Genomic DNA, 15,456 nt, shown 5'->3' on the forward strand with positions numbered 1-15,456 from the left:
TCCAGGGTCTGTGTGAGTCTGAGGAACCTCTCAAGTAATTTCTGCAGGTGGAAGGGCTCTCCTTTCCTGTGAATGCCCCTTTATTGCTGTTTTAGCTGCCTCTGTTGCTCCCCAGCCCCTTTGCAAACCACCATTCAGTGCCTATTAAAAAGCTGATGTAATTATGACACTTGGGCTACGCCTGATCTAAGAGAGGATGTAGAGGTGTGTAATAGTATAGATGTTTTAGAGCCTGCTCAGATGTGATAAACTGTCCAGAAGAGAGCTGTGGGCTGGAGGGAATGGTTAGGGAGGACTGGGCTTCAGGGTGCTGAGATTGTGCTCTTAAAATGTAGCTGACAAATTAACAGCTCAGATCTAAATGCTATCAATTATCACTGGATGCAAAGGAGCCACCTGCCCCCAGATTTTAATTTAGAAATACCTCCCACCCTCCCCCTCGAAAGGGGACTTTAAACTCTTCCAGTAATGTCTGCAAACTGATTTGCAATCCCCTGAAAAACAAAGAGCATGGAAGATGAACTCGGTGTGGGGGTATGGCAGGAGCTGGGGATGCTGTGGGGACTCTGCCTGGGTCGGTTTGGCTGTCTGTCCGTTTTTTGCACGCACATACCCCTCCGTATGTGATGCACCGATACGAGGGCGCTCCAATAATGTTGTGGCAGGGGTTCTTGCACCAGGGCTGCTCCTCCTCCCCTCCGCGTGCGGCGTGGGCTCTCGTGCAATGCCAAGGTGAGGCCCGTAAATACGACGACGGGGCCACGGCAGCCTGGCTTTATATCCCTTAATGCCGGTGCAAAATCACGCCCCGCGTTACACGGGCTGCGCTGGGAGAGCTGCCTGTGGGAGGAACGTGAGCTGCGGCTGCTCCTCCGCCGGCTGGCGAGGCTGCTGGGGGGAGGCAGGAGCACAAATAGTATCATTTTTTTGCTGAGTGTTCCTTAAAAACAATTCGGGCTTTGTTGCTGAAGCCACAACAACAGCGGCTCGACTTCTTTCAGTTTGGGGACCTTTAAAAGGGCCCTTTCTGCCAAGGCACAGAGGATCCTCTGCCACGTCCCCTGCTCCTCTTTCATGCATTGCCCTGGAAATAGTGTGGGGGGGGAAGATAAGCAAACAACCCCCCCTGCCCCAGAAATACTTTGTGAGGAGGGAGAAGGCTGCAGTGAGCAGCTAAAAACTTCCAGAAATGTGGAATTTGGGATATATACGCAGTAGCTAAGTTTTTTCTCATCGTAGTGTCAGGATCTCACGGTACCGTAGAAAGAGAATACAGAGGAGCATTTAATACTCCCAAAGGAACACCTCTTTCTTGGGAGGGTGGGAGATGAGGGCTTTAATGTTTTTTCTAGAGAAGAATCATAGTGAGGAATGGGGGAGGTTTAGCTCTTTGCTCCCTCCATCTCTAAAGAAAGCACAGGCAGATAGCTCTCCGAGCAACAAAAAATAAAATAGTTTGACATTGAAGATACCATTTCATATAGTCTGGGCAGACTGAGGTAAACCTGCTTCCTTTCTTATGGTTTCATGTCTGCTTTTTGTCTGCCCTTTACAGGCAAAAAGGGCCTATTTACTCCTCCTAAGTAACCTATGAAACGCAGTACTTCACTGCCGATCTTCAATTTCTAGCCGCCTTGCTTTCATTGCCCTGCTCTCAAGCTAAGTGTTGCTTCATCAGCATAAATATTCAGAGTGACATGGTCTTAAATGCCTTTTAAATGTCGGCTCACTTCCCTCTTAATTCTCTGGAGAGCTGGAATTCATGCCCTGTGGGTTGTAGGGTTTGCGGGTTGCTTGGTGGGGCTGGTGCTTAGGGACTCCCCAGGCAGACGAGGACCACAATGTGCCGATCTTGCAGGGAGCGCTTCCAAGCCGGGTGTTTCTCGCTTGTCCCGAGCAGTGAGCCTCTCCATCAGGTGGTGGTGGTGTGGTCCCCTCTGCTGCTGGCTCCTCCGTGGTCCCGTGAAACCTCCGGCTGCGGATGGTGGTGGCCGGTGTCCCCATCCCGCGGGGTCTCACCCGCTTCATTCACCCATTTCTGGCCCCAAACCCCAGCCTTTCAAACGTTTTTAAACGTCTTTGCTTTTGGGACTAGGCGCAAACAGTGCTTGGGGGACTTGCAGCAAGAGGAGTTGAGGCAACGTGGTCCTTCCCGGGGGTACACGACGCGGGGAGGCGTTTCCCTTCTGGATGCAGTGCATTTTCTTTCTCTGTCCATGTGCAGAAGATGAGTTTCCTAGTTTGGTTAATACACGCATTTTGACGGTTTTGCTCTACTAAGGGAAGACGGGTGACAGCGGGTTTCTTTTTGACGGTATCAATGAGTATTAGTTTCCCAACACCCCAAAGCTGTCCTGCTAAAGCGCTTCACGTCGCTCTGGCGCAATGCCTGTGCCTTGGGTGAGCAGGTCGTGGTGGGACAGCCGGCAGAGGAGCCTGCTCGGCCGTTCCTGGGCAGGAGTGCATCCTTCTGCACTTCCCTGGTGATCACAGCCTCCTCCTCCGAAGCCGAGCTCTCGCTGCGGTGGGGCACGTGGATAGGGACGCAGTGTTTGCTCTCTCTGCCTGAGGAGGACTTCTCCTCCCGCGCTGCGCATCCTCCTCCTGATACTCTGTAAAATTAGCTAGCGAGCAAGGCGAGAGCTTAAGTGCTTTAATTAAGACTTCTATGCTTTCCAGCTCCCGTGCTGTACAGCACAAGGCTGGTGCTGGTAGCAGAGGCTCCTGTCCAGAGAAATCCCACCCGTTGGCTGCTGATGAGAAAGGACCGTGACAGCAACTCTACTTTAGGACATATTTTAGTTTTGTAGGTTGTCGCTTTATTTGGTGACTGCTGGAGGGTTATTCCGAAGGCAGAATTGTCTCTTCTCGGAGCAGGCAGTAGCTCAGACCAAGCACCTCAAGCCAGAACAAATACCAACTTCAACTTGTCAACCGAAGGGATGAAGTTATCTCTTTTCCACGCCGCTCCATTGACTTGGAGTGCCTCAGTGAGGAGATGATTGTTGCCATCGCCCAGCAGAGCTATTCAAGAAGTCCCATGCATCTCGGGCAGGCTTTGCAGGGCATGCGCAGCAGGAAAACCACTACATTAAAAGTTCCTTTATCAGGAAATGAAAAGGCTGCCGTGAGTAAGCGATCCCTCTGAAACCTGTGCTACAAATACAGGTCAGAAGCATGTCTCTGAAGCGCACTAAGCCTTTTGGGGAATATCCAGTAACTGGGTTAATAAAAAGTTCTCGCTGTCTAAGGAACAGGATGCATCTCATATACATAGCAACTAATTCTCCATAATGAGACTTCTAGACAGCAACTCCAACTCATGGACAATGTTACCTGAACTGCGATGTGGTAACGTGCCAAAAACTGGGATCACAGCCACGTGGCAGACTCCTGCGTCGCTCACTTGCAGCAAACTATTTCTGTGTAGACAAGCTTGCGAGCTCCTGTTTCTGCTGTAGCAGAAGATGCTTTTGGAGCTTGTGTGGGGTCTGTGAGTGTTAATTTTGGCTCTGGCTGCAGCATAAGCAAATGTGTGCATGGGATGCGGTTCCTGGTGGGATGAAGGGGGGTGTCATGTGCTTTGGGCACCTCACTGTAGTAGAAAATGTGTCTTTTGCCTTTGTGTTAAGGGAGAGAACTATTTCTCCCTCCTGATTTAACCACCCGACTCTGGTAGGAAGATCTTTCCAAGTAGGGAAATGCCATTATGTCGCTAACTCAATATCCTGACCAAGGTAGTGGTGATCACCTTATCTGCACGGTGAGACCTGAATCTCCTTCCTGCCGGGCTCCGAGAGGGAGCGACGATGGGCCCTTCAGACTCAGCAAATGTCTTTGGTCCTCCTTCTGCCACAGAATAGGGCGTAGTCCTCTGAAGTTTGACCAGTGGGCTTGAGGGAAAACTCAAGTGCTCTTTTTCCCAGGACTTGGATGTTCAAGAGAAGCAAACGTATGAAGGCAGCTGTCTCTGAGCGTGGTTCAGGGATGTGCAACGGCGGTGGTAGGTGATACCCGGCGAGGGGGCTGATTTCCACAGGAGACGTGTGGGATGTGGGGCTCGGCCCAACCTACATTTGCGTGTATTAATTTTGTTCTTCCACGAACAGTCTGTGGAGACTGTATCATTCCTAGCAACTGAGAAAGTCTGTCAGCACTGAGGACGCTGCTCTCATCCAGTGACTAAAAGATGCGCAAGCAAATTACTGCACCTGGTCTAGTACCAAGTGCTGCTACGTCGTAAGCTTCTTCAGCAGCTTCACAGTCGCCAAGTAATGCTTGCTTCATGTTAGATCTTAAATATTGGTTTTGTGCTCTTGGCTAGGTAGCACCAGCTTGTACTTCTTTAGCCATCCTTTCTGTCTCTCTGTTTTAGTGTACATGGTAAACTTGGAATTAGTTGCTGCTGTTTCTTTTAGAAATGTAGTGAAATTCTCGTTCTCTCTCTGGTTCTCTGCTTCCTCTTTCTCTTTTTTCCCCCTTGGGGTTGATTTATAAAGATTCTAGGTTTTCTATGCTCTTTAAGCCTTTCTGTTGCACTCCTACAGCATTTCCAACTGTAAAAATGTGTCCGGTACCATTGATCCTCTGATCCCTTTGCCCCCCTTTCCCTGTTCCAAGTTACCACCTTTCTGCTTTCCTTTCTTTTAGAAGTTGACCTGCAGAACTGAAAGTACCTTTGGAGCGTTACCTCCTCCTTCCAACACTGACTCTTCTAGCACAGAGTAATACAAAAGCAAATTTTTTTTTTTTAAGAAATCAAACACTGATTCCGTACTTGGAAGCCAATGAGCTACTTTGATTTCCCCCCCCCCTTTTTTTTTTTTTTTAAATTATACTTGAAGTAGCTACTTGCAAGTGTGTTGGCAAAAGAAATATTCCTGTTCCTTGAGAAGGCATCTTCTGTTCTGAAGCTGGTGGAGTGTGGAGGAGAAGAGATGGCCTCTTATTTTACTGGTCAAGTGCATGGGTCATGTTCATGTGGATCACAACCATGTCAGAGTGCATTAAGCACCCTCTGTGCATAGGGGAATAAATAGTGTAATTTTACCAATAGAGTCTCCAGTTTAAAGATATATTTATTGATAGCTTATTCCAGGTTTGAAAGAGTGAGTGCCATTTAAGTGGGTTTGGTAATCTACGGAGTAAATCAGATGAAAAAACCTACATCTAAAAAAGTTCATGTTTCTTAATAGTCTGAATGCCTCTGGAATGTTTCTTCTGGTAATCATGATTGTGAGCAGTATTTCAGTAGCGTATATCTAACAGCACTCACAGACATGCTATAGAGCTCTGAGACCTCTGTAAAATACATCACAACCACTGGCAACGCCACCGGCCTGCCTTAACCATGATAAATCTTCCCCGTTTCTGAATGCTGGAGTAATTAATAATGACCAGCATGTTCATTTTACAAAGCAGCTGTCCTGTGGCTCTACAGCAGGACAAACGTTCTCAGACTTTCCAGGTGCTCTGAGAAAGGCAGCTCTTGGCGGATGCCATCTCTATTATGAGACTACCTGAGCGCGTGGCATGCGTTTACATAGGTTGGTTGTTGCTTAATTTGCTGTGCTAGGGGATCTAGGTCTTCTGACTAATCTGACGTAATGAGATAACAAAATATGTAATTAATGTAGTTAAAGTTTGCTAAGATCAAAATAGTTGAGGCGCAGTGAACAAAAAGGAATTTTTAAGTAGTCAATAGCTTAATTTGTAGCTAATTATATTTTTACTGCTTTACTAGGTTTGTGTCTAACAGTTCTGCAGTAAAACAAAACCACGTTTACTCAAGTTTACATCCAATTTATTATACTTCTGCTTTTCTAAGAGTGATGCTGTTAACAGAGCACTGCAATAATAAGGAAGGCTGCAACAAGTAAGTTCTTGGTTAAGGCAGTGGAATAGTTATTTTATCATAGTTGCCAAATGCACACCCTTGAGGTGGAAGGCCATATCACTGTGCATCAAAATAACACTTTAAACGGCTCTTGCTTTATGCTGTTCTCCTGTTGACTTTGTAGCTTTGTGCCATTTCAAGCTGTGAAGGAAAAGCTTACCGAGGAGGTCAGCCCCACTCTGCTTTAGCCTTAGCAATTTGCTGTGTCCTGTACTAAGGCTGCAAACATACAAATATCCAAAAAGGTTCTCATTCTCATCTGGAAATTTTAATTCATGAAATTTCTTCTTTTCTTCCCCAAATCCAAACTTAAAATCACTCTGACTTCTCCTGTATCGATAGAAATTGATAGTCATAAGACAATCTATGGTCATCTAGCAGCAAACTGGCGGCTGTGACAAGCTTAAGAGATGCTGTATATACTAGTGCCTTTTCCTTATCCCTGTGTAGGTGGTTGTTGATTTGGTCTTGGTTCTGACCAGCAAATTAGCTGCATGCAGAAGAGCTAGTCTTGCCTTGGGTTGGGTTGAGAGGTGAGGGAGCTCAGGCGGTGGTTGTCCATACTGTGCTGATACTAAACAGTCAACCTACATACAACGCTGAGAGTTGATGATGATTTCTGAGCTCAAGTGGCACGAATGTGCCATCTCTCATCTCTGGAAAATCATGACTTCAGTAAGTGAAACTACTTTTGCCCTGCGCTTGACGTGCAGCAGCGCACGTGAATACGTTCGGTCTGAATAGAGCAGTGGCTTTGGTGGCTCTGTGGATTTGTTCCAAATGAGTGATATTGGCTTTGGTTTTTGTTGTACTTGAAGGTGCCTCGTCACCAGACATGGAGTCCAGCTATGGGGGAGGCTTGCTAGATATGGTGAAAGGAGGAGCAGGGAGACTCTTCAGCAATTTGAAGGATAACCTGAAGGATACCCTGAAAGATACATCTTCAAAGGTCATGCAATCTGTTGCCAGGTACAGTACAGCTGAAGCTGCCTAATGCAGGTACAATCATTAGCTGTGAAGTGCCAGTCTAAGCTGCCGCCTTAATTAGCATAGCACAACTTCCAGCTAACCTAATGAAGGAAGGAGGTGAAAATCACAAGTGATTTCTTTGATTCTGTCTCGTAATTGGTATTTGGCCTCAAGGAAGCAGGAAAGCCAAAGTAAAAAAAAAAAAAATAAAAATCTAAGTTTCATAGTAAGCGACCATCAACATCCTGAAATCTGGAAAAGGCCCCCCAAGTGCAAGTGGGGCACTTGATCTTCAGTTCCTTTGTTGACTCCTGTGGGGTCCTTCTACTCAGCCACCACCAAAATATTTTGTCACTGGAAACTGGCTTCTGTTGTATGCCTTCCCTTTGTTGTGCAAGGAGACTCTTCTTGCTGATGTAACTCCTCCCTTCCCTATAGCCACCTTTGGTGTAGAAGAAAGAGCCGAGGTGCCTTTGCTTTGGTTACCTTTGCTGGTGGTGTCTCCCGTGCTTGGCACTCTACCTGCCTCTGAGCGATATGGGGCTATGATAAATTAAAAGAACTTAATGCATCTAAGACCTCAGAGGCTTTGAGGGATCTGCAAAGTGGCAAACTACTAGAGATTCCTCCTGAAAACTGGCACTGAAAATTAATGACAGAAGGGAAAAGGGACCTTTCTTGCAAGCTTCTGCATCCAGTTATTTCATATGTAGAAGGGAAGGCTGGGTCACTGTCTGCAGGAAGCTGTTGGTACCCTTTCCTTAAGGCATAACAATAAAGTACAAAGAATCAATTTTAAGATCGTTCTTTCCTTGTGTCAAAAGCAGATATTTGCAGGAAAACACTCTTCTGGTTCCTGTAGTGGGCTGTCTTCTGTAAACAAGTGCATAATGTCTGTCTCCTACTTTGTCTTCTTTTAGTTACACCAAGGGAGAGCTAGATATTTCATACATTACCTCAAGAATCATAGGTAAGTACTGCTTAGTGGATAAATAACACTTGTAGTATCCCAGGGTTCAGAAATCCATGAACACGTTATGGTGCATGCTCAGCCTGGCTTCTTCTTACCTTTCTAGTGATGTCTTTTCCGGCCGAAGGCGTTGAGCTGGGATTCAGGAACCACATTGAAGACGTACGGACGTTTTTGGATTCCAGACATCCTGACCACTACACCGTCTTCAACTTGTCCCCCAAGTACTATCGCAGTGCCAAGTTTCACAACCGGGTGAGTGTCTTCTGAGAGGTTAACAACAGCAGGGGTTTGAAACTTCTTGGGAAAAGGGGCACCTGGTCCTGTTTCTGTCTATCCTGAGCATGGCAAAATGTAAGAAGATGAAGAAGGAATTATAGACATGTCTAAACTGCTGTGGTTGTTTTCGGGTTTTAGCCGATGCGTGGGACCACAGGGATTAAAGAGTTGGAAAGCTCAGGGCATAATTCTTGTGTTAGGAGCCTGGGAGAGTAAGTGGCATTGCGCTAAGTTGAGCCTGTGCTGCTCTTGACTCCTACATAGCTGTCAGAAGCTGCTGCAGAGACCTAAGGAGTAAAATGAAAGCGCTTTGAAAGAAATTGCCAGTAAAAGACAGTAGATAATTTTAATGTTGAACAGTCCTTCAGTTGTGCTTTAATCAAGCAGGAGCCCTTACTAAAGCACAGGACTGAAAACTGGATATAAGGGGCACTTTGGCTCTTCCACTAGCACCTGACTTTAAAAACCCACCTCCACTCTCTGCCCCAGTTTCCTTCTCTAAAACCAGAACAGCATACGGGGACGTTGCAAGGCTCTGGTTCATTAATGGCTTTCAGAGGAAATCTCTATGAAATACTGCTGTTGAAATGCAAGATTAAATCTAGTCTTTCAGAAAACTTCCTGTCCTTTCCCTCTCCTAAAAGGGAGTGATATTTTTTTTTTTTTATTTTTAATTTCTTATTTTTTGTTGCCTTCAACAAAAAAGGCAACAGCAGTTGCCAGGCATAGCCCTCGGTCAGGGTAAGCGAATCTCTTGCCGTGTAAGCCTCATTTCATTTCAGTTTGAGGTATAGCTGAATCTATCTCCAGCAATTGCTCCGATCGCCAAAAATCACTCATTCACACTTGAAGCAAATGTTTCCTGGCAGTCAGTAACCAGCCATGCCTTCAAATATGAGTAATTGAACGGGAAATACCAATTAACAGATATCAAGGGCTCTGGATCTTCAGTCTCGCTTGGTCGGGGTGCATCACTTGCTGTTGGTAGGAGGAGAAAGATTTACTTTTGGAAGCCCAGCATTGCACATCTGTTGGCATATGGCTTGACTTGGCCATAACTCCTCCATCCCCTGTGCTTTGTCTCCTGCCCTGCCCAACAGATTAACAGGTGACTTTGTATGTCACTCTCGAAGCATGACTAGGTGCTCTGTAAGCTATTGCCTTGACACACACAGGAAGAAAATGATGCATCTTTTCATAAAATATTGTACTTTCAGGTTATGGGCTAGGAAATACTGACTCCAAGTACTTTTCAGGAAAATGAAAAGGGTACAACACAATACATGAGATCAGATGAAACGTGAAACAGTTAAGAGTTTGAACTTCATATATATTGGGAAAAAATACTACTGGGCTGCCAAGGAGGTGAAATCCACTTAAGAGTATTTTCTGCATGAGGATGCCAGATGAGCTGAAGTTCTGAGATGCACGCTTGTTCTTTGAAGTGAAAGGCTTTTTAATTCCTATCTTCTTTAAAACTTTTTGTCCCTAAGATCAAAGTAGGTCACTTTGCTGCGTAGTGGCCCAGGAGGGGGATGATGGTTAATGTCCTGCTGGGCCATTTTCCTGCGCTGACGTGGCTGTGCGAGGCGCGAAGCCCCAGGTGCCCAGTGTATCGAGAAGAGGGGACTACGAACCCTAAAACCTGCTGCTCAAACCTGGCTGCCCTCTGTTCTCCTCCCTGCCCACCTCCCCGGCAGGAGAGGAGAGCTCACGGCTGCTCGAGGAAGCGTGAGCAGTGGGAAAACATGTAACTCAAACACAGCGTTAAACAACAAAGCCAAACTTCAGAGTCCCTGATGGGTTGCATTCTTGGCTGTTGCTGCCCTGCTGCTGAAGTAAAACGAGCACTGGCTGCTTATTTCCAAAGCTCTAGAAGAGTTCCTGTTACTTTTCTGTAAAATTGTCTTTCATGAGTGGTGGTGAGGTTATGTTTGAAATAAATGCCATGCTACATAGCGTGTATTTAATTTCCTAATTGCGAACCGGCAGGCAGATGTGTAATTATAGGCAAAGTAAATATATAATTATGGACTGTTGGAAAATGTGTATTATTTACTGGATAAGCAAAATGGCTTTTCCAGATGCTTGACAGTCTGTTGTCATCAGGTCTGGTCAGAAGATCGTCATGAAAGGGTCTCTGGTCACCTTAATTTTAACAGCCACTTGGAATCTGACTTGTGCTTTAGTGATGTAATTGCAAGTGGATCTTGTGCCTCTAGAAACCTGCTGCAAAAGTATTTGGGGTTGGGAGGAGATGACTTTTGCTTGATATAAAATAATGGGCGTGATAAAGTAAACTATTATATAAAATAATACACGTAATTTATGGCATCAGTACTCTGGCTTTGTTAAAGAATTGAGTGAATGTTTGTGATCGCTCTGTAATTCAGATTTTACAGCAGTGCATATGCTGTTGGGTCTGGGGAACAGAAAGCTAGCGCTGGCTGTTCCTGCACAGGGGGTTACTGCATGGTGAACCTTGGGGTGTTTTGTGCCTTCTTGGCCCTTCCTGAAAATGCACAGAAAAGGACTAGGCAAGGGAAAATCAAGTGTAAGCAACAGAAGGAATGAAATAAACTGCAACTCCTGAGATGGGAGAAGATGGGGGATAACTCCACAGAGAGGATAACTGGGGAATGGCCATTCACTGCCTTCCAAACTTTGAGCATGGATTGACTTAATGGGTAGCTGCTACAACGCAAACCTGCACTTGCTTACCAAGTGCACAGCTAAATTTCAGGATATTGTGGAGACGAAAAACTTTTGTGTGTCTCAAAGGCGATTAGACAAATATCTAATTAGATACTAGATTAGACAGAAAAATCTCCCAAGTGTTAAGCAGGTCCGCCGGCTGAGGAAGGCCGTCAGCGGGATGGATGCGCTGGGTTAGGCAGTGCCGGCCTCTTGCTCTGTCCCTGCGTCCTTCGGGTGTCATTGGGGCTGTTGTTTGAGACAAAACACAGCTTGGTAGTTCTCCCGTTTGAGTCGGGATTCCTGTTTCTGCTGTAAGATGTTGTGCAGGTCTGTGTAAGAGAGAACCATAAATACAAGTTTTTTGAAACAAGGGGCACTTCCTTCCTCTGAGAGATGAAACGGTCAGGTATGGAAATCATATGGCTATTTAAGAACATCTGGGCAAACCATCTCCTTCCTGCCCCCGGTTCTCATTAAGCAGGATCCAAATGTCAGTTGAGAGAAAGAACCAATTCTTTGTATGAGGACAAGCCTCATGATGTTTCTCCTTTAAATTTCTTCTAGCCTGAAATGCCTTTTAAAAAGGATATTTCAATTAAAACCAGATGAAACAGAGATGTCTGTAGAAGGCTATTTGATGTGCTGTTTGAGACTGCAAGGACTGTTCTTGAGATAAGTGTTGTGACTTAGAACTAGTGCATTGATGAATAGTAACTAGACATACTTCAGGATTTGTGGTTTTTCAGTTCTAAGAAGTCATTCATTTTTCTGGCTCATATCTTAGCTATACTTATTCAGATATATTTTTTTTTTTTTAACAGAAGTTTCCCTTTCATCAGTCTAATATCTGTCAAATAGGCCTTGAAAATCCTATGACAAAATGACTGTGAACAACAGATGCTCAGTGTCCTTTGAAAATCAGAGCCACAGTCTTTAGGGACAAGTTGTACAAAGGCTTTAGACGTAGCAGAACTCAGTGCGCTGCTGTGAGACTGGAGTGTTATGAAAGGCCACCCAATATAATCTGTCTTGGAATGTAAATTTTTAAGAATGTGTAGTCAGTGAGAATATATCAATATTATGTTATTTGAGAATTCTTTTTTGTTTGTCTTCTCATAATTCATGAAAGTCACGGAGCAGAATTATGCATAAGAAGAGATGGAGTAGGTTTTGAGCACATAACTCTAGGTTGCAAAAGAGAAGTACTTTTCTTGGCAGAAGGCATTTGTAAAAACCTGCCTTGCTTAGTGCTCTTACGAAGCTGGCTTTTGTTCATCATGCCATTCCTGTAGGTATCCGAATGTAGCTGGCCAGTACGACAAGCGCCCAGTCTGCACAACCTCTACGCCGTCTGTAAGAACATGCACAACTGGCTACAGCAGAACCCCAAAAATGTGTGTGTCATCCACTGCATGGTAAGTACACCAGAAAGTAACCAAATTTTTAGACCTATGAGTCATAAGTCATATTGCACGTTGCATGTCTGTTGTCTGTGTACAAGGATGGTGACGATTTCTAAAAGAAAAAGAAATATAACAAAACAGACCCCCCCAGAGAAAGGGATGTCATCTTCCACGTGCAGCTACGTAGCTAAGCTGGAAGACCTAACGCTGAACGAGAAGCAGAAATGCAAAGCAAGAGAGGTCACAATCGTTCTGGCAGTGAACTACTAGAGGTGATAAGTAGCAAAAAGGTTTGAACTTGACCCCAAGAACCAACCGTAAGAGTTGTTAGCCTGTTGTGGCTTTGCATTTTATTGTAAGTAGTTGCAGGACAAATTGCAGCCTCAGACAGGAGGTTACAGATGGAAGTTGAGGAGAAAACACATAGTTGGGAATTCTGTCAAGCTGTGAAACTGAGATTGTTCAAGTCTCTTGTGGTCACTACTTGTCAGGCCTGGCTGAAGAAGTCCAGTTGCCTTCTGCTTCTCTTCATGCATCGCAGCTGAAATGGCTGCTAAAACCCCTGCAAAGGTTATTCAATACTGGGCAATGCGTATGACTAACTTGTAATTTACCCCATACAACCTTTAGTATTGACAGTAGTACCCAAAAGGAGAGATCTGGTTTGTTCCTGGAGCCTAAATTAAATCCAGGAGGCTGTCAGCCCTGATCAGCATAAACTGGAAGGAACAGAGGAAATGGCTGGTCTCAAACTGCATAGACCTTACATGCAAATCTGGCATTTCTGCCTTGCGTAGCACAGCCAGCAGCTACGAGATACAAATTCCATTCAAACAGAGACAAAGATGCACTTGATGCCTCCAGTCCTGGAAATCTAGCTCAAGAATCAAATTCCTTTACTGACCTTTGAGCAACGGATATCAGGATAAAGCTGTAAAGAACAGTGTCCTGGTTTCATCTGGGATAGCATTAATTTTCTTTTAGTAGCTGGTACAGTGTGTTTTGGATTTAGTGTGAGAATAATGCTGATAACACACTGATGTTTTAGTTGTTGCTCAGTAGCACTTATCCGAAGTTAGGGATTTTTCAGTTTCCCATGCTCTGCCAGCGAGGGAGTACACAAGGAGCTGGAATGGAGCACGGCCAGGGGAGCTGACTTAAACTAGCCAAAGGGCTATTCCATACCATAGGATGTCATGCCCAGTGTATGGACTGGGGGGAGTTGGCCGGAGGGGCAGATTGCTGCTCGGGGACTGGCTGGGTACTGGTCAGCTGGTGGTGAGCAATTACGTGGTGCATCACTTTTTTTTTTTTTTTTTTTTTCCTTTTCCCTTTGGTTTTAGTTGTCTCTCCTTTTGTATATCCCTTTTCATTACTATTATTATATTTAATTGTTCTTATATTTTATTTTGGTAATTAAACTGTTCTTATCTCAACCCATGAGGTTGTTTTTTTTTTCTGATTCTCCTCCCCATCCCACTGTGGGTGGGGAGGAGTGAGTGACTGGCTGCGTGGTGGGGGGTTAAACCATGACAGACAGGGACTCCTTTTCAATACCTAAAAAGTCTGCAGAAGCCCACTTAATTTATATGTATGAACCCAAGAGATCTTTTCAGAAGCAATTGGCAAGGGCTAGATCTTAAAAAAACAAATAGCCTGTTCACCTCAAGCACATGCTCAGGCTCAGTGGGTTACTGGGGTCTGGGTCAGCTCTAGTATGGCAAATCCTACAGTGTGGCTGGGGTCCCTGAAAGAAGTAATCGCAAGGAGCCTGGATAACTTTCAACCCGTGGTTCAGACCTTGAGGGTGTCTGCCTGCCTGATGGGGCAGTAGGTTTCCCACTTTTCCTTGTAAATGACTCTTGACCTCTGGGATCTTCTGTCCCCTCTGACAAGTGGGAGATGAGCTGGGGGGCATGGTATTCTGGTAGTACCGAGCAGGTTCTTGTCCCCATCGCTGCGCCGTGAATGTGCACCCACAACTAAGCAGGCATCAGACCTGGATTTTGGTGGAAGCTGGTGGAAGAGTTTTTTTTCTTTTTGTTTGGCTCGCCAGAGCCTGGGGTATGGTCCATATGGTCCCTAGGAGAGACCCAGGGCACTGGGGATACTTTGATTCTTTCCTGCTCTTTCTGTATTTCTGGTCTATCAATCTGACTCGGCAAATATACTTTCCCCCATAATCACCCTAAAGAAAACATAGACTTGTTCAGGAGCAATCTGTAGGTTGAGGGCTGTGGAGGTATTTGGGTGAGGGAGCCTTGGGCTGGATCTTTTTTTTTTTTGGTGAACTGCTCTAGGTTAAATTTTTATTAGACGATTGCCTGCAGCTATGGGATGGGTGTATTGTGACCCCTGTGATCAGTTCCAGACCTATGTTTAAAATAATTATAATATTACAGCTTGGGAGCAGCCATGAAACACCAGCATTTGTAGACAAAATGTACTTCTGGGCTTTCAGAACAAGTCTAAACCATCCTCAGCTTTGACAGCTTACTGAACATTATCTTAACTTTGATCCAGGCCAACGCTGCTCTGTGGAGTCCTGAGTATTAGACAAATGACACGGCACTGAAAATTCCTTATCATCTTGTGGTCTCAATCCTAGTCTTCCCAGAGAATTTATTTTGTGTGATTTAAGGAAGTGTGGGGAGTCTTCTGGTGACATTTAGAGGCTGTCTCTGATATTAACACGTTTTTCTCCCCCAACCCCTTTCCTTCACAGGATGGCCGTGCAGCCTCAGCGGTTCTGGTCAGTGCGATGTTCTGTTTCTGTCACCTCTTCTCTAATCCAGGCCCTGCTATGCAGTTGTTGAACACAAAGAGACCTGGGATTGTACTGTGGCCATCTCACAGGAGGTAGAGTGCACTGGCTAAACGCTACGCAAGCGAGCTCTATTTCTCACACTAAAAACAACCCGAGTACCTGTTGTGTGTGTTCTGACAATGTGTTCCTAGCCCCTAGGCTGAGATAGGCATCCAAGTTTCACTTTATTCCCCAGAAATAAGTGGTGATCAGGCACTGGAAAAAGGTTGTCCAGGGCAGCTGTAGGACCTCTGTCCTTGAAGATCCTTGGCTGGATATCCCCCCCCCAGCAACATAATCCAGTTCCAAGATACACCTTTGAAGTTGGTCCTGCTCTGAGCAAAGAGCTGGACCAGATGATCTTCAGAGGTCTTTTCCGATCTTAATTATTCTATTATGTTATAAAATAATGCATGTGACCCGAAGGGTGTGTATG

The 15,456-nt window shown here is 45.2% G+C and overlaps 1 protein-coding gene across 3 annotated transcripts in view; it reads left to right on the plus strand.

Annotated features, from left to right (window-relative positions):
* DNAJC6 (DnaJ heat shock protein family (Hsp40) member C6) overlaps positions 1-15,456 on the plus strand; it is a 51,867-nt gene that overhangs the window by 19,065 nt on the left and 17,346 nt on the right. For all 3 annotated transcript variants that reach the window (XM_033008801.2, XM_042807343.1, XM_042807334.1), the window contains 5 exons: positions 6,715-6,865; positions 7,786-7,835; positions 7,942-8,090; positions 12,104-12,226; positions 14,940-15,073. In XM_033008801.2, the coding sequence (XP_032864692.1) occupies positions 6,715-6,865; positions 7,786-7,835; positions 7,942-8,090; positions 12,104-12,226; positions 14,940-15,073 (607 nt within the window). The remainder of the gene's footprint in view (positions 1-6,714; positions 6,866-7,785; positions 7,836-7,941; positions 8,091-12,103; positions 12,227-14,939; positions 15,074-15,456) is intronic.

The sequence above is a fragment of the Tyto alba genome, unplaced genomic scaffold (genome assembly GCF_018691265.1).
Source record: "Tyto alba isolate M040663 unplaced genomic scaffold, T.alba_DEE_v4.0 Super-Scaffold_1000006, whole genome shotgun sequence".
Lineage (NCBI taxonomy): Eukaryota > Metazoa > Chordata > Aves > Strigiformes > Tytonidae > Tyto > Tyto alba.